Genomic DNA, 19,615 nt, shown 5'->3' on the forward strand with positions numbered 1-19,615 from the left:
TGGCTATCCAAAGAAGCTGAATGTAGGAAGATTCACATGGCATCTAGTTAATCTTTAAAGTTTGCAGCAGCTACATTGATAGTTGCCAACATGGAAGTGTTTAAAAGAGGGTTAGAAGTATTAATGGAGGATAAGGCTACCTATGGTTACTAGCCATGAGGTCTCTGGGACACCTCCACTGCTGGCAGCAGAATGCCTCTGAATATCAGATGTGAAGGCCTGGGGGGAAATGTGGGGAAACACTTTCTGCCACTTTCCCCACCCCCTCCAATTTTTGGGTCAGTGTGCGGAAGCACCTCTCTTTGGGGAAGGGGGCAGCCCAGAGACCTGCGGCTGCCCGGAGGACTCCCAAGGAGAGGGGAGAGGAGGCTGAGAAAACACTTCACAAGGGAGGGTGTTTAAAAAAGGTTCTGCAGGCAATTGGTGTCATAACCGGGCTCCTGAGGCTCACAGGGATGCCACAGAAAGAATGTTGTTGGTCAAGGGAGCTGTGGACTCAGAAATGTTGGAAACCTCTGTCCTATTACATTATTGAATCAAGATCTGGCATTGCAGCAAAATTTGGTTGTTAGAGACTCATCCATTCTGACCAAATGGGATTTATCCCCTGCAGACATATTTTCGACCCTATTCGAAGATTGCTTGATGTTATCTTTACATCACCGTCATTTCGCCTTACTCTCTTTGGACTTTAATAAAGCTTTTGATTGCCTGGAATGGCAGTATTATCTTATCTTTAGATTTGTATCAATTGGGATGTTATTTTATTTCAGAAAACTCAAAATTGTATGCTAATAATATGGCCATGATTCGGACAGATTTACTTTCAATCCCTTTCCTAATGACCCCTAACATGAAATTCCCTTTTCACAACTGCCACATACTGCAGTTTCATGAATCTGCCTATTACAAGACCAAAATCTCTTTCCTGGTCAGTTCCTGCCAATCCAGACCTAATTAGTATGTATGTGAAGTTATGCCTCACTTTACTCTTATTTACCTTTTCTCTCTTAATACACTTTCTTTTGTTTTTATGAGCGACCCCTTGGGAGCTCCTCACAATCCTGTTTCTAACACCCTGAACAATTTGGCATCTTCAGCGCAAAACAACAGACAATTAACTACCTGTGGAAATATCCTATGTTTCACCACAGCAAATTAAGATGGTGTGTCCTCAAAGACAGTTTGTTTTGGTAGATAATGGTAATATTCCTGAGATGCACGTCCCCAAGGGCTGTTGAATATATAACATCAGCATCCAAGCTTTGGTCCACAGGCAGAACAATCATATCTTTCCACCCAACCCACACAGTGTCACAGCTGAAAGACGCCAGAAGCAACTAGGTACTTCTTTCACACACAACACACACTGCCTGTCTCTCAAAAGCTTGCATGCTGTTTTGTGAGATCAGTGTGAAGCTGATCAAAAGGTATGGATTTAATGTGAACTTGGGTTTTTTTGTGTGGGTGAGCATGGATAATGTCTGGGACTGGGTAGAGGAGGAATGGTGGAGACTGCCTCCCTATCCTGACCCCTCCAGAGGCAGATCAGGGGGAAAGTTGGGAAATAATGGAAGAGGAGGAGACAGGATTGTAACGGCAGCTGGCTGACATGGTGTATTTAGAAACCATTCCAGACCCCTCGTCTCCCATAACCTGGTGAGCCTTAAAAGTTGGAGACCAAAGAGCTCAAAGACAGAGGGCACCTAGCAGCACTGCAAACTCATCATTGTGGTAAACCTTCTGCTGGATGGATCGACCCCTTGCATGCTGTTCAGGTAAAGAAATGGAAACCTTTACTAAGGCAAAGTAGATTGGAGTGAGAAACACAGAGGGATGCATCTCTTCACAAGAGATAAGATTATGGATAGGGAATGTTGGTACACCGTTATAAAATATCCCATGTGTGAGAGAAGGAAGAAATAATTACTATTATTTACTTATCTTTCTTTTTGTACCATTTCTACCCCAGAGGGTCCCAGAGAAGCTTACAGATCAAAACCACCACCACAAGAAGGGATCTGCCATAACGGAAGTAACAAGTATTCAGTTTTTCCATAATCTCCCATACCATTCTGATAACAGTGGAGTAACATTTCTTCTAGTTTGCACCTATACATGTTTTAGCAGACGTAGGTGAGTTTAGAATACTTGGCAAGTGCCTTGGCTCAATGACAGAGCAGCTGTTTGACATGCAGCGGGACTCAGGTTCAAGTCATATAATCTTCAGTTAGGACTTGGAAAGAGAGACCCCTGACTGAAAACCTCAAGAGCTGCTTCAAAACAGTGTGGACAATACTGAGGAAGATGAACCAGTGGTCTGTCTTGGTAGAAGGCATCTCTCCATATGATTTTATTCCTAATAATTCAAAATCAGTGCCATTAATCAGATCCTTAAGATTACATAATAACACTATTTTGACAACGGTATTATGTACACCGCTTAGTGAGTGTTTGTGATAGCACTTCTCTCATTCAAGATGGAGTTCACCAATAGCAGCACAGTTGAAGAATTCATTTTGCTGGGCTTTCAAATTGGGCAGCAGAAGCGGCACTTGCTCCTTGCCATTTTTGCTGTGCTCTACATCCTCACTTTGGCTGAGAACATCACCATAATCATGCTGGTCCATGCAGATGTCCAATTGGCCCGGCTACCCATGTACATCCTGTTGAGCAATTTCTCCTGGCTAGAGATATGCTACGTCTCCACCACTGTGCCCCGTATGCTCTTTGACCTGGCATTCCCATGTGGCGTCATCTCCTTCCATGAGTGCTTCCTTCAGTTCTACATCTTCTTCTCTCTTGGGCACACAGAGTGCTTCTTCCTGTCAGCCATGGCTTTGGATCGCTACTTGGCTATCTGCCACCCACTGCGTTACCCACAAATGATGTCCCACAAGTCCTGCTATGTCCTGGTGGCCACTTGTTGGGGTTCTGGCTTTCTATGGCACATTGGTCCAGTTATTTTGATCTCCAAGTTGTCCTTCTGTGGCCCCAACATCATTGACCACTTCGTGTGTGATCCGGGGCCAATTCTCTCACTGGCTTGCCCGCCTGTTGGAAATATTCCCATTATCTGCCAGTTTTCTGTGGATGGTCTCATTGTTCTAGGCAACCTGTTCTTTGTTGTTCTATCCTATGGTGCTGTGATTCTCACGCTGATGAAGTCTTCTAGACGAGGCAGTCGGATGAAAGCCTTCTCCACCATATCCTTCCACCTAGTGGTGGTCACCCTTTTCTATGGCACGGTGGCTGGGATGTATGTAGTTCCAAGTGGAGAAAGCCAATCACATGTTACTAAAGTAGTAACACTGTTCTTTACTGCAATTACACCATTTCTGAATCCTTTGATCTATTGTTTGAGGAATAATCAGGTGAAGGAGGCAGTGGGCAGGTTGCAGAGGAGGAAGAAGATAGGACTGGTGAAGAGAAAGCTGATTGTGTAAAAGCATCCTCAGCCGTTTTAGGACTATGATTAAGGAAAGACTCCATGGCTCCAACATCAGCCAACCTTTCACTCTGCCCACCCCAACCTACTGCTCTTCTGTCTCTCAAAAGCTTGCATGCTGTTTTGTGAGATCAGTGTGAAGCTTAACAAAAGGTATGATGTGAACTTGGTTTTTTTTTTTTGCGGGTGAGCATGGATAATGTCTGGGACTGGGTAGAGGAGGAATGGTGGAGACTGCCTTCCTATCCTGACCCCGCCAGAGGCAGATTAGGGGGAAAGTTGGGAAATAATGGAAGAGAAGGAGACAGGATTGTAACGGCAGCTGGCTGACATGGTGTATTTAGAAACCATTCCATATCCCTCATCTCCCATAACCTGGTGAGCCTTAAAAGTTGGAGACCAAAGAGCTCAAAGACAGAGGGCCCCTAGCAGCACCAGTAGAAGTGACAAATGAGGAAGTGGGAGAGACGGGGGGTGGGGTGGGGGTGGACAATGCCATTGTCCAAGTGGCTGGATTATGTAGCCTCTCTCTGTAATATTTAAATAAAAAAGGACGGCAAGAAACTTTTCCTTGTCTTTATACTTTCTTGGGCAAGCAGCTGGGAGCTGCTGACAGCATCCTGACAGACACATTGACTTTTTGCAAGAAAAAGGAGAGAAGGAATATTGAAAACAAACAACAAACCAAGATATCCAGCCCTGCAATGAGAGAGATAATGACCAGATGTTTACAATTTGGACAAGAATGGTCTATTCCATTCCCTATCTCTATTCCACTGCAACAACTGGTCAACATTTCATGCCTATTGACCACATTCTTTCACTTCTCTCCACTGCCAAACTCTATACTCTTCTCCTATCCTATAACTTTCACTATTCCAAGCACATGTTCACCCCCTCCCAACCTGACACATACTTTAATTCACATATTATACTTTACCTAGATTACTCTAATATTGCTACATATACATATACACAACCACCAAAACCCTACAGAGGGTGCCTTAACATTCTGTTTGTTTTCTAAAGGTTTTATACTTCCTCAGGCTTACCAATACCCCCTGTTATGCATGAGCCCCTATACATTTAAGTCCAGTCAAAGGCGACTATGGGATACGGTACTCATTTTGCTTTTCAGGCTGAGGGAGGTGGCATTTGTCTACACACAGCTTTCTGGGTCATGGGACCAGCATGACTAAACCACTTCTGGTGCAATGGAACACCATGATGGAAGCCAGAGCACACGCAAATGCCACAGTGGTACCTTTTTATCTACTTGCACTGGAGTGCTTTCAAACAGCTAGGTTGGCAGAAGCTGGGACAAAGCAACAGGAGCACACTCCGTCACATGGATTCGAACTGCCAACCTTCTGATCACAAGCCCAAGAGGCTCAGTGGTTTAGACCACAGCGCCACCTGCGTCCCTCCTCTGCATGAGCCATTCCATGTTGCTTGTATAAGCAGCAGAAGCAGCCATGACTGGAAGTAATGTGGGGGGCAGTCACAAAAATGTGACATGTAGATGATGGTGGAAGCCTTCAAAGCTCTCCCTTATCAGTTAGCAAGTATCCCAGAGTGAGTGAGGGGGGATTGGCTTGGCAGGGGTGCAAATCAAGGGGTCGGTAACAGTGAGTGGGTGAGCAGTTATCCCACTTCTTTCCCTTGGGAAAACCTGCTTTTTCCCACTGAATCAGAGAAAACGTCAGTCAGGTTTTCCGCAGATTGACGTTCACTCTGATTCAGTGGGGAGGAGCTGGATTCCCTGGGGTAAGCAGTGAGACAAGTGGGAAAATGCTCGGATCCATACCTAGAAAGCAAAAGACAAGCAGAAAACCTCATGGACCTGAGCTTTCTAGACATGGGCCAATGAAAGTATCGGTGAGTCCATCATCATGTTCATCAATTTCAATGCATTTTCCCGGACTAGGAATAGCATTGGATATAAAGCCCTTCACACTCACTTCTTCCATATCCAGCTCTCCATTTCTCCCTCTTCCAGTTACCGTAACACTTTTCTTTTTTCCTTTTTCTTTCCTCACAGCATCCTGTGGGCACTGGGCATGTTCAGGAATCATGTGGCTATTTTGGGTTACCCCCCTCCCTAATTAGGGTGTATAAGGAGAAATACTCCCAAAATACTGATGGTTACTTTTAACAGGATTTCTTTGTTTCCCTTTTTCTTTAAAAAGGAAAACCACAAAAAGCTTTGGAAATGATAACTGAATTTAAGATTGGAAAAATGACGAACCAAACATGACAAATTTGTCCATCCTTACATGTAGTCCTTTCCAAAGGGAGGAGGGAAGAGTAGAAGAATATTAGCTCTCCCTCCATCAAATTGCCCTTCCTTTTCAAAACCATTGCCTTATTTATCACAACCCCACCTCCCTCCCCCAAAATTCTGGCTCACATCAGTAATAGACCATCTCTTATTATTTGCTGGTTCTGTGTAAAGTTCACTTCTCCCCAATATCCACACTAAAGCACAAAGTGTTTTCCCAAACACACATTAGATGGGTGATGATCATGCTTTTAAACAAACAAACAAACAAACAAACAAACAAACAAACAAACAAACAAATACAGAAGATTCCTGATCCAGTTGGACGGGGATAGCAGGACTGCCATATTCCTGATGCTGCTAGCCTCCAGCTCCCATCAACCCCAACCAGCATGGCCAAAGTCCAGGGATGATGGAGTCCAGGCACAGCTGGAGGCCCACAGTTTAGCCAACCTTGCAGTAAGAGAAGGAAATACAGTGGTACCTTGGATTAAGAACTTAATTTGTTCTGGAGGTCCGTTCTTAACCTGAAACTGTTCTTAACCTGAAGCACCACTTTAGCTACTGGGGCCTCCCGCTGCTGCCGCGCCACCGTTGTGCGATTTCTGTTCTCAACCTGAAGCAAAGTTCTTAACCCGAGGTACTATTTCTGGGTTAGCGGAATCTGTAACCTGAAGCGTCTGTAACCTGAAGCATCTTTAACCTGAGGTACCACTGTAAAAGAAAGTCAACCAAGTGCCTCTATCAGCTTGAGACTCCATAACACACTATATCCATTTGGTTGTTCTAATAAATCCCTTTGCAGAACCCAGGAAAACACCAATTACCCGAGGAGGCTCTCTAGTGCTTCAGAGGGAGGCAATCAGTCTCCAAAGAGCTGTTGTTTTGGTGAATACTAATGACATTGTTCTTGAAGAACTCATTTCCATGAGCCACCATATATATATATATCAGATGCATTCAACCTTTGTTCTGTGCAGGCCCATTCATTCTTCTTGCCAAGTCCCACTGTAAAACACGTGGAACAACATACTCCTCTTGGTTTATGACACAACATATATGAGATGCCTTCAGGGTGGTGGATCAACACATGGAATGCTACTGAGGTGCCAAATAAGTCAAATGGGGGAAGAGGTAAGAATATTAGAAGGATGGGTCTGAATAGGTACAACCATTGGCCAGATTGGGCCAGTAAGGATCTGATTCAGCATAGCAAACCTCTTCACCCACTGCTCCTTTGATCTTCCTCCGATCTTATTTTGCAACTGTTTGTTTTTCATGAGTTTGTTCCAGTATGGGAAACTTGGTAGCTGTTTCTGTATTGTGTTGTGGAGAAACAAAATAAGTCCTACTGTAATAATTTGTGCTTGCTTCCAAGCAAAGGCTGTTCCACACCTGTGTATTTTTGAGACCGTTTGTCCAAGATGCTTAGAAGAATGCAGGGTACAAGGGCAACATGTCATTATCAAGCATAAAAGGATAAGAACACAAGACAAGCCTACTGGATAAGGCCATGGCCTCTCTGGTGCAGCACCATTTTCCCACAGTGGCTGAGAAGACTCCTGTGGGAAGCCTGCAAGCTGGACATGAGTGCAGCAGCACTCTGCCCACCTGCAGTTGCCAAAAACTGGCGTTCACAGTCATAATGCCTTTGACAATGGAAGTAGAATGCAGCTATTGTGGCTGGTAGCTATTGATAGCCTTGTTGTTGTTGTTGTTTAGTCGTGTCCGACTCTTCGTGACCCCATGGACCAGAGCGCGCCAGGCATTCCTGTCTTCCACTGCCTCCCGCAGTTTGGTCAAACTCATGCTGGTAGCTTTGAGAACACTGTCCAACCATCTCGTCCTCTGTCGTCCCCTTCTCCTTGTGCTCTCCATCTTTCCCAACATCAGGGTCTTTTCCAGGGAGTCTTCTCTTCTCATGAGGTGGCCAAAGTATTGGAGCCTCAGCTTCACAATATGTCCTTCCAGTGAGAACTCAGGGCTGATTTCCTTAAGAATGGATAGCCTTGTTGATAGCCTTGTCCTCCACTAATTGGTCTAATTTTCTTTTAAAGGGGTATAGTTTGGTGGCCATCATTGCCTTCTGTAGGAGTGAGCATAGCTGTCAACGTTTCCCTTTTTAAAAGGGAAATTCCCTTATTCCGAATAGGATTCCTCACAAGAAAAGAGAAAAGTTAACAGTTATGGGAGTGAGTTCCACAGTTTAATTACGTTTTATGTAGGGTGTGAATCAGTTGTTACTTGGAAGTGACACAAATCAATACAGCAGGACTTAGTTTTGCAAAAGCATGCATAGTTTTACATTGCACACCAGGCAGCAGCGTCATACTTTGTTAAGAATGACTCTTAAACAGGCAAAGACTCACAGCTGTGATAGGCAGGAAGGCAGATGTTACTTCCTTTTGGAATATGTAAATCTCTCTGTTATATTATGTAAATCTTTCTGTTAGGGTGAGACTGTCTTTCCAGAGTGGTGCTTACTCTGGTTATCTCCCGCTTGGACTACTGCAATGCACTCTACGTGAGGCTATCTTTGAAGGTGACCCAGAAACTACAACTAATCCAGAATGTGGCAGCTAGACTGGTGACTGAGAGTGGCCGCTGAGACCATATAACGCTGGTCCTGAAAGACCTTCATTGACTCCCAGTATGTTTCCGAGCACAATTCAAAGTGTTGCTGCTGAACTTTAAAGCCCTCACAGGCATCAGCCCAGTATATTTGAAGGAACATCTCCACCCCCATCATTTAGCCTGGACACTGAGGTCCAGCTCCAAGGGCCTTCTGGCGGTTCCCTCACTGCAAGAAGTGAGGTTACAGGGAGCCAGGCAGAGGGCCTTCTCAGCAGTGGTGCCCGCCCTGTGGAATGTCCTCCCACCAGATGTTAAGGAGATAAAGAACTATGCAACTTTTAGAAGACATCTGAAGGCAGCCCTGTTTAGGGAAGCTTTGAATGTTTGATGTTTTATTGTGTTTTTAATATTCTTTTGGGAGCTGCCCCACCAGATGGGTGGGGTATAAATAAATTATTATTATTATTGTTATTGTTATTCAATTGAAGATGAAACTGGCCAATGAAACTGAAGTCACAGAATTCATTTTGCTGGGATTTGGAGGTGGACAGGTGAAGCGTTTGCTGCTCCTCCTTTTTTTGACTGTTCTTTATGTGCTCACTTTGGCTGAGAATCTGACCATTATCACACTGGTGGTTCTAGACTCGCACTTGTCACGACTTCCCATGTATCTCCTTCTAAGCACCTTCTCCTGGCTGGAGATGTGCTACATGAGTGCCACTGTACCTCGCATGCTCTTTGATCTGGTGTCCCCTCATGGGACGATCTCTTTCCAGGCTTGCTTCTTCCAGTTCTACATCTTTTTCTCTCTTGGTGCAACAGAATGTTTATTCCTCTCAGCCATGGCATTGGACAGGTACTTGGCCATATGCCACCCACTGCGCTACCCACAAATTATGTCCCAGGACGCCTGCTGTGCTCTGATGGCTGCTTGCTGGATCCTTGGCTTCCTGTGGAACATTGTCCCAGTAACTGTGATCTCCAGTATGTCCTTCTGTGGACCCAACATCATCAACCATTTGTTGTGTGATCCTGGGCCACTCCTGTCTCTTGCCTGCCCCCCACTTGGAAATGCTCCTTTCATCCACCAGGTTTTTGTGAATGTTATGGTTTTAGGCAACTTATTTTGCATTCTGCTGTCCTATGGCACAGTGGTTTTCACACTGATGAAAACCTCCAACCAAGGCAGTCGTAGGAAGGCTTTCTCCACCGTATCGTTCCATCTAGTAGTGGTGAGTATTTTCTATGGTTCTGTGGCAGGAGTATACTTAGCTGCTCCAGGTGGAGAAAGCCACTCAGATGTGACAAAGGCAGCAACACTCTTCTACACTGCTATCACACCTTTCCTCAATCCTCTGATCTATTCTCTGAGGAATGATCAGATGAAAGAGGCTGCGGGGAGGTTGCTGAAGAGATTGGAGAAATGGAGGTGTATTTGAAAACACGGATAGCATGAAAATGTTGCAAAGCAAAAACAGAAATGAGTCTTCCTACTGGTGCAAAACCTGCGTATCAGAGAGAGGGCAAGCCTAGAACCACGATGCATTGGGAGGTTTATCACTTGCATTGCTTTGTTTGTTTTACGTCAGGGAGCATTCATAAATGGTATCCCCTACCTTCATTCTGAAGTGGCATAATCCATCCTGCCACCTGAAATTTTATCACCTCATTTTCCTGCAGGAAGAGACCAGGACTCAAAGTGGGGACAGAGGTAGAGCAGAGTCTGATGTTTACCTGGTAGCTGAGCGGAACTACAAGGACATCTGCTGGCAGCATCTGAATTTCAGACACAAATGTTAACTAGGCAGAAACTCTGAGAGAATGTATTATGCATCTTTCCCTCTAATGCTGAACTTGGGATGGGCCATTCTAATTATTTTGTATCCAAATCACACACACCTCAACAAACAAAAGAGAGGAATCTGCATATTTGGGACATGTGGAAGTAAGTAAAATTCAGTGGGGGTGGCGGGTAGAGGAGAAACTTTTCCTCCGAAAGAGGGCAGGGGTTTCTGGTTTGAGGAATGTCTGACCGAGGTGCTCCCCCGCTAGTTCCCTGCTAGTGAAGAGTGATAAGAAATAGTCAGTCTGTCAGTCTGACTATCTAACCCCCCACCCCCTCAGAATTAGCATGCCCTCAGATGTTCTGAAGAGGCACCTGTCATTTGTCCTGGGTAAAAGAGAATATTTCTGAGGGACGTGAAGGAACCCAGAACAAGGATTGTTTCATCAGCTTGACACTGCATAAACCACTTTTTAATTAAAAAGCTTCAGGTCTGAACCCGCAATTTTTTAATCATTATAGAAATAAGGAAAGAAATATTAATTGGACAAATTATCTGGCAATTAAACAGCACAAATGTCATAATTTATTTTTTGATGGTTGTAAAGTAGATTAATCTTACAGGTTGGAATTCTTCTCAGGAAGAATGAATGATTGTTTACTTAGAAAGATTAAAAAATGACCTATAACTCCTGACAACTTTTTATTTCTTGCTTTTTATTCTGTTACTTTTTTACTCTTCTTTCTTTCTTTTTTAGATTAGATTGGTTTTTATTGTATTTTATGTTGAAAACTTTCAATTAAGATACTTTGGGGAAAAGTGCCATTTGACTTATAAAGCCTTAAATGATTCAGGATAGTAATACCTCAAGGATCGCATCTCTCCATATGAACCAATCTGGACCCTGCTATCATCATCTGAGGCTTTTCCCTTGAGAAAGTGACAGCGCAAGACTGCGATGACTCTCCTTTTGTGAAATGCTCTCCCCAGGGAAGCCTGCCTGGCAACTTCGTTACATATCTTTAGGCACTAGAAAAAGATGTTTCTCTATAACCAGGTTATTGACTGATGTTTATTATATACTCTTTGTTCACATTTTGTGTTTTTCTGTTGTGCATTTTTCTATAATCTTTGGATGAAGGGCGCTATAAAAATTAAATAAAGAGCTGTAATAATAAAATGAAATACTTTAATGGGATCATCCTAAGTGAGTACATGGAAATCAAGGCCCATTCTCTAACAGAAGCTTTCTGTGATCTTGGAGGGTATATCACTCATTACTAATAAAAGACATTTGAATGCAATGGGCTTCAGTTAGGTCAGCTAGACTGATTCTTTGTTGTCCTAATTAACTGCCCCTTGGTATTCAGTTCAGGCCTCAGTAAAATGATATAGCATTTGGGGAAAAAGATGCACCCCAGTAAGCCCAAACTGGAGGCCAAGATGGAGAAGATCTCCACAGCCACCATGTATTTTCCTTTTGTGCTCAGGTAGGTTGGGACAAAGGACAGCCAAACACTGCAAAAGACCAGCATGCTGAATGTAATGAACTTGGCTTCATTAAAGCTGTCAGGCAACCTCCGAGCAAGAAAAGCCACAATAAAGCTGACAGAAGCCAAGAAGCCCATGTAGCCCAACACAAAATAAAACATAAGGACTGACCCCTCATTACAGAGCAGAACCATTTCTTTGATCATTGTATTCATGTCTAAATCAGGGAATGGGGGAGAAGTTGCCAGCCACACAGTACAAATGGTGGCTTGAATAAGAAAGCAGGAAAGGACAATGGTGTTGGACAATGGTTTTCCCACCCATCTCCTCATCTTGGATCCTGGCTTGGTGGCCATGAAAGCCAGAACCACAATGGTGGTTTTGGCCAATATGCAAGAAACTGCCACAGAGAAGATCATACCAAAAGCACTTTGTCGAAGGAGGCATGTCAGTGCTCCAGGCTGGCCAATGAATAGCAAAACACAAAGGAAGGAAAGCAAGAGGGAGATGAGGAGAGTGTAGGTGAGGTTCCGGTTGTTGGCCTTGACTATGGGAGTATCCATGTGCTTCAGGAATATTCCAAGAACCAAAGCAGTGAGGAGAGAAAAGGAGAGAGCCAAAGAGGACAAAATGGTGCCCAAAGGTTCTCCATAAGACAAGAAAGTTATTTGTTTTGGAAGGCATCCATCCTGGAAATGGTTCGGATATTGGTCCCCAGGACATTCAAAGCAAACATCCATGTCTGAAAAAGACAAGACAGAATTAAATACGTGAAAATCCATTCTGCGATGCTTGGCAGAATTTATGTACTGAAGAGCCTTCAATTATGATGCCAAAAAACGGTTGTAAAAGAGATATCCTCATATTTAGAGGTAATATTCAGCTTTGATTGCCAAGCAATCCACATCCTGGGCCAATGTCAAGAGGGTAGCAGTGTACAGGTCTGAGGTTTTATTCCTAACATCCACTATCTGGCTAGCTGGTTTGCCAGCGATTTCCATTCCGAGGGAGTGTTGGCCCTGACCTCTGTTAATGGTAGTACATAGCTGACAACACATGAGACCTTTGTTAGCATGCCAACACTGACTAGTCCTCTATTACCAAGCCAGATTAAAGGTTCCTTTACTAATTTACAGATCCCTCAACTGAGGTCAAGGTTATTAAAGGAACAGCCCGAACCCTTCTATTCTAGCTTGATGATTGAGGTCATCCATAGGAGGATTGCTTATCCTGAGTTATTGGGACCACATCTTTATTGTTATTGGACCCAGTCCTTTGGAATATTCTTTCCATAGTGAATCAGAAGGCATCTTCTATAGTAAACTTTAGACATCTGAAAACTCTTTTTTCCTGTCAAGCTTATGGAGACAATTAAGAAAAATATATTGTGTAGGGATTATATGGAGATTGGCTTTATTTAAAAAACCCTCCTCTGGCGCAATGGGTTAATGCATATGGCTGTTAACTAAAAGGTTGGAGGATTGAGTCAATGTATGTATCCCTCCCATGCTATTCAGATTTATACACCAAATACAAATCTCAGTGGTGATATCAAAAAAGATCCTGATATAGCTTTTGAAGAGTTCACAGTTTATCTCCTACCCTTCTGGTTTGTGATCTTCCCTTCTGGACATTGAAGACAATCATAGCAGCAAGAAGGCTTCCCTTCCTTCTTGGACCGACTGTAACCTAAATGACAATTCTCATTGCACACAGAAGGAGGTGGTGTCTGTACATAAATAAAAGAAGATAATAGTTTCAGGGAGTGCATCTCCCTGGCACAGGAAAGGTGGTGAAATCCACAGTTTAGAAATAGGACAATAATACTGGAAAATTCATTCTATGTAGCTGCAGGCAGAATGAATTATCAGTGGGAACACTGCCTTTACCAATACAGCTCAAAGAAGACACAGAACACAACATTTTGAGAGGAAAGTCATATCTATCAATTATAACAGCCCAGAGGGTCTGCAAATCAAACTGAACTGGTCAATCATAATAGAGTCTGGATAGGAAGTTTTCTAAGACAGGGAGAGGGGAGCTGAAATGAGAGACTGAGCACTCACACTTTACATTGTGGGTGCCCTTTGCGAGATCACACATGGTGCTTCTGTTACCAGGGAACTTACTGGCAACTAGGGACTGGCCTGCCTCTCAGTGTTATTCTTTGGAGGTTCACGCCAAGCCTCAGTAGTCAAGTTACACTGCTGGGAGGTGGGGCCAGTTTTATAAATAGGGGGTGGAGCCGGCTGCAGCCAGGCAGTTGGCTCAAGAGATTTACCTTTCCTACCCTTCCTTTGTTTAATGTTTCTTGTTTGCAGGTTAACCTTTTTTCATCCTGTTTAGTGGGCACTGAGGAGACATCAGATTTAACACTGAGCAAAGGACAGAAGATACTATAAAATGGAATTTACCTGGTTGAAGTTGCTGGGCCATACAATGGCATCATCATGAATTCTGAGCCCCTTTTCTTGAGGAATCTGTGGGTCCATTTTTCCAACTTTGACTCTAAGTAAGGACTCATTTGGGAATGTGACCCAGTTGATAATATCAAAGCCAGCTACTAATGCTCCCTTTTGGTCAAAGGAAATTTCTTCTCCGGCACTATTGTTGAAGGAGACACTTCTCAGAAAGTGTTGGAGCTAAATTGTGGGTGGGGAACCATAATGAAGATCTACAAAAGGATTCCTTATTAGATAATTGAGATTACAGTTGACCTCTGAGACCTTTGGTGTATAATTTATTTAAAATATATCAACTGACCAATTGGGCTAACCTAAATGGCAATTCATTAAACACACAAAGAGATGGTATCTGTACATAAATAAAAGAAGATAATAGTTTCATGCCTATCATTGGTCTTGTCCCAATGAAGTTTCAGTCTGCCAACTCACTTCGAATCCATTGCCATCATCAAATACAGAGATGTTTGTTAACATATGTTCTCTCCAGGCCACGTTACCCTAGGCTACTTCTCCTAAAGCATACCTATGGGCCCAAAACTAATTTCCAGTGTGATGTGCACTGTGGGGCAGGTACTGATGTGTCTTTTGATTTATCTGCTGGTTTGTGATGTTGGATAGTGTTTCAGTTCGGTGAAGAGGTGTTAGGAACGTGCCCCCCCGAGTGTCGGGGATGAGTTAGACTCAATGATTGACCTAAGGACCAACTGTGCAGATGAGAACAGCCTGTCAGAATTGAAATAGGGCAGTTTGACCCCACTTTTTAGAGAAGACTCTATTAGCTATCAAGGAGAGGAAGAGTTGGAAGGCAGCCAAAGCGATGCTAGGCAATCAGCAGATAAGCAGTGGTCTGAGTCTGGGTTCAGTGAGAGTGAGGAGGAGGGGGGAGGTCAACCTCTCAGATCTTGATCCAGGTGTTTGGATAAAATCAGAAGGCAACCGAAGAGCAAAAGGGGAAAGGCAGTAGTCTGGCATCCTTCCTGTTGTGGGAGGGGCGAGATTTCAGACTGACCAGCAAATGTAAATGTGAGGAGGTGAGAAGCCAGGCTCTGGATGTGTCTTTTTGTAAATAAACCCACATAAAACTTCTGGAGAATCATTTACTTCTTATTGGATCTTGCTTGTCTGCTAGAGATCATTACAAGAGGGAAGTGCAGGGAATAGTAGCACCTATCTTAATCTCTTCAGGATTAATCATTTCAAGTTTGATTGGGAAAAGCAAAGTCTGAGAATGTTGCATGGAGAGGGACACCAAGGAAAGGCAGTGGAGAGAAATGAAGGAAGAAGTGACACATACAGGAGGAACTAGAAAACCCTTTAAGTAGATTTGGACAAACCAGAATATACAAAAATTAAAGGAGTCATTCTGGGACATTCATAGTGAGACAAACCTTTAGTTCCTAGCATATATGATGACTGCCCTCAGTAGTAATAAATGTGCTCAGCCTCAGAGGATACAATCTAGGGAATGCAAAACTTTGTTAATTTTAATACTGGGGGTTCAAATTCTGAAATCAACTAGGATCAGTAGCAAAACTTCCAAAAAAGGGGTGTAAGGGTTGCATGTGAAAAATTACCTGCTGAATTCATAACAACCTAATCAGACAAAGTGGCAATGAGAATAGGAATTGCACTTCAGAATAAATACAATATTCCATCCATTAAGTTGGATGCAATTAAATTTTCTCAGCAACAAAAGAACTGCAAAACTAGGGGCCAGTTTTGGCAGAGTGCTAGAATATGACATTTGCATTAATGGGATCAGAATTTTACCGGCCATGGATGTTGCTTCAGATAGTCCAATTTCATTCCATTTGCCATTGCTCTAATTTTGAACGTGGAGCATTGCATGGCATGCAAAGCATGTGCCACAGTATATAGAGCATTGTAGACACTGTAGCTTTGGGCAGTCATGCTCATTTCAAAAACGGAACCAGGAAGGCTGTCAACCTTCTCCTCCCCAGTGCATGATTCCTCATGTTCCTTATCTAAAGAAGCATTGGAGAAAGAACAGATGAATGCTTGTTCCCAAAAAAGCTGGAGAAAGCTGTCATCTCTTTCTAAGGCAGGGTTTCTCATTTGAATAAATTTCTGGAATCCTGCAAGTTGCTTTGAGGAAACTGCCAAGGAGAGAGCACCATGGAGGAAATCAATTTCCCAGCCTCTTTGAAAGGGGAATGAGGTGAATTCCATCTGCGCAGTCATTATCCAGACTTTTGATGTGGCATGCATTGGTATATCATCCGTTTCTGCAACCTTTGGCATCGTTCTCATTATCAAAATGGTATGAATCTCACCATGAACAACCACAACATTGGCAGTGCTTCCCATAATAACACGGATTGTTTCAGAACCATCAGCCACCATTTCACTGAGCTCTCCAGAAAACTTCAGTTTAGGAAATCTTCCTATAAAATCAAAGCAGATGCCCCTCTGGGCAAACAGGGGAAGGACATTTTGTACAAATCGCTCTCCAGCATCATCATTCTGAGAAACCACCCCAATCCACAACCAGCTGAAATGCAGGAGAAGTTGGAGTATCCCATTGTACTGATGAGTCCCATCTGGGAACATCCAGTGGGAGAAAAGAGTTTGTACATTGTTTTCCATCATGGGAGAAGAGCCGTAGATGAGCTAAAAGTAAGGGCAGCGAATGGTGAGATAAAATGGAAAAGAAAAGTGGTAACAAATTGTGCTATGACCTATCACCACTTCAGGCAGTATCAAAAACTGCTCCAGGCAATATCAAAAATCTCCATTTCCTTGAGGCCACAATTGTTTTGTCCTTGAGGTCTATGGCACACCTCCAATTTCTAAGTACACAACTGTTTAAGTACCAACATTCAAGCTGAAAGGATGTCATCAAAGACGAGTGTACACATTCTCATCTCTGCCCATTCTCCATGAACACATCTTACCTGGGGCATCTTGTACGTACAAAGGATGGTGGCCATCTGGAGACATGAATCTGAGTTCGATCCCCCAATGACAGCTATGGGAGTGTCCTCAACATCACACTTGTAATTAGGGATGAATCTTCCTTTCCTGGAGAGAGCTGCTAGTGAGGCTTGATAGATCCATCTGGCAATGAAATGGCTATTATAGATGTGGAAGCCCAGTGTGATATTGGGAAGGATATGTGGGTTTTCATTGATCTCCCTCACAGCAAATGCCAAGGCCAGAATATGCTGGTAGAGTTGTGTCATTGGCCTGTAAGGAGAGGAACATATTGTATAACATGATTAGAGAAATAGATTATATGCCTACAGTCCAAGGAAGTTTTTTCAGATAGGTAGGTAGGTAGGTAGGCAGGTAGGGATGTGACTCCCTGTAGAGTCATCTCTTGGCATGGCTTTGAATGCTGTCAAATTACAACCTTTATGAGCAGAGGCTTGCAAAACACTCACCTTTCCCCTTCCTATTGTTTTCTGAAAAATCTCAGAAAGTAAAAGCGTTTATATTATGTACATGTCAACATTCACACAAAACTTGCATGAATGAATGAATGAATGAGGAGTCAAACTCCATTGAATGAATATGGATTTAATCCATTGAAATATGTAGCATGAGTGAGAGAAATATGTAGCATGCATGAGAGAAATCTCAAACACCGAAGGTTTTTTGTTACTGTTTTATGACTCTATTATGACTATTATACTCTAATCATTTGGAAATGAGAAAACAAATCTATCAGTGCAATGTCATATTGGTCTGTGGACCCTTGGTGGATATACCACAACAGAATATGACCTAGGGCCATATCTCATGTAGGAATGTACTTTTTGTTTGCAGAAAGTAAGCAGCTATAACCATACTGCAACTGATGATAATGATGGTGATAGTACTAGTCTGCTTAAATGAGTTGACAGTGCCTGATCACCCAATCATACAAGTACTGTCCAAAACTTATAAGAAGATCACTTTCAAATATGAGTGATTAACCATTTGTGGCAGGTTTGAGAAAAGCCAAAAATGGATTTTCTATATCCAAAGTATTCCATGGGAAATAGCCTGAAAACCTAAATGCAATGAAAGTGAACAATCCTGTTTATACTCTCTTGTAATCTTATAATGGATAAATGCTAGTTTTAGACCTGCCTTATATATTGAAATTATGAACCTAAGTTTGGCAGATCTTGCACAAAGTATCTGAAGTACAGAGAAGTAGAAGTGGGAATCATCACCATCTTCTTAAATTACCACATATCAAATGCAGACATATACTCATGAAGGATTTAAAAAACATTTAAAATATCTATGTATATATAAAATTTTAAAAATCCACAATTCCTTACAATATGTCATCAAATAATTCAGGAGAGGGAGGTTTGTGGAAGGTTAATATACTTGAAGCTATATAGATTTGAGACATAATGCCACCAATGATGAAGTCCCCAGATTGATAGTATTGGTGAAGAATTGGAAGTGGATCTCTAATAGAACATAGAGCAGTAGGAACCCTGCACATTATCATTGAAATGTTCTTGCTTCAGAAAGTCTCACTGGAATGCGCACAAAAAATGGATCTGCTCTGTGTAAAGAAATCAGTGACCAGTCTGAGAGAGCATTGGATCTAGCATGCGCTCTGAAGGGCACAGGGGCTGTTCATTGTGTCATCCACTTTTAGTTTATCGTGTTTATGTGGCTTCTGAAACACCCCTGGGATGAGGAGAAGCAGCAGCAGTGATTATGATTAATTTGATAATCAGATGGGATGGGAGATAATGATCAGTTCTGAATTGTAGGTTTTCTATCAGATTTCAAAAGAAAATCATGTTTTCCTTATCATAGCCAAAGTCTCAGCTGGTCTTACTTTGTAGGGAGGAAAGGTTACACTGGGAAGAGGAGGGTGGACTAAACATCTACTGTCAACAGTCTTTCAACAGACATAATAAAGTGGTGAAAAATGATAGCCAGGCCAACTTGGTTATCACATTCTGTTTGGGGAAAAAAGAGAGAACAAGGATTCACCTTTGATTCCCTCATAAAGCAGTTTTCCATGAAGGTAGAACAAGGTGTATTGGGGAACCAGATAAGGGTGGGTGACCCGGAGCAGAGGAACCTTCATCACGCCCAAACAGTACATAATAGTACTGGGGGTCAGCCATAGGTAAAACCTCCCTTTCTTTAAATACTTTTGAGACTGTTATAGATTACAAATGAAGTGATTTATTTGCTGGTTGAAATTCAAATCTGGAATGTGAGCTGTCTGCAATATTAAAAGGCTGAAAGCAATAAAAATAAAAATATGTTTTTATTGCAGCTGAGAAAGATTCAAAACATGTAAGGGGTGATGGGACAGTTAGAAATTTTCATTTTATTTTTAACTTTCTGTCCTTTTGAAGCAAGTGCTGACTGCAAAGTGAAGCTATGTTTTATTCTGTGGCATGGGTGGGGGGGGGCGAGGAATGAAGTCTGACATGGTGACAGGAGATTGGAGAATCAAGCTTAAGGTAGAGATTGTAAGATCTTAAGGTGGAGAGTGAGCTGTTAGTAAGACCAAGAACAGTCAGTATTGTAAAAACACTATTGGACACCCCATTGACTGTTGGCATCTTGCATCAATTACTGGATC

General features: G+C 42.7%; 3 protein-coding genes across 3 annotated transcripts; 2 read left to right on the forward strand and 1 right to left on the reverse strand.

Moving 5' to 3' along the window:
* Positions 1 to 2,480: 2,480 nt before the first annotated feature.
* Positions 2,481 to 3,446, forward strand: LOC310662232 (olfactory receptor 11H6-like; the record flags this gene model as incomplete). The annotated part of the gene is made up of 1 exon (XM_083409005.1): positions 2,481 to 3,446. The coding sequence occupies one exon, from the start codon at positions 2,481 to 2,483 to the stop codon at positions 3,444 to 3,446; it is 966 nt and encodes a 321-aa protein (XP_083265131.1).
* A 5,345-nt stretch (positions 3,447 to 8,791) lies between these two features.
* On the forward strand, positions 8,792 to 9,742 carry LOC310662233 (olfactory receptor 11H6-like; the record flags this gene model as incomplete). The annotated part of the gene is made up of 1 exon (XM_083409006.1): positions 8,792 to 9,742. One exon carries the CDS (start codon positions 8,792 to 8,794, stop codon positions 9,740 to 9,742), a length of 951 nt encoding a protein of 316 aa, XP_083265132.1.
* Positions 9,743 to 11,406: 1,664 nt separating this feature from the next.
* Positions 11,407 to 18,260, reverse strand: LOC310662234 (vomeronasal type-2 receptor 26-like; the record flags this gene model as incomplete). Its single annotated transcript, XM_083409007.1, has 6 exons — positions 11,407 to 12,320; positions 13,181 to 13,307; positions 13,993 to 14,220; positions 15,814 to 16,674; positions 16,959 to 17,250; positions 18,241 to 18,260. The coding sequence occupies 6 exons, from the start codon at positions 18,258 to 18,260 to the stop codon at positions 11,407 to 11,409; spliced, it is 2,442 nt and encodes an 813-aa protein (XP_083265133.1).
* Positions 18,261 to 19,615: the final 1,355 nt, after the last annotated feature.

This window comes from Podarcis tiliguerta (genome assembly GCF_965153285.1).
Source record: "Podarcis tiliguerta genome assembly, chromosome: 13".
Lineage (NCBI taxonomy): Eukaryota > Metazoa > Chordata > Lepidosauria > Squamata > Lacertidae > Podarcis > Podarcis tiliguerta.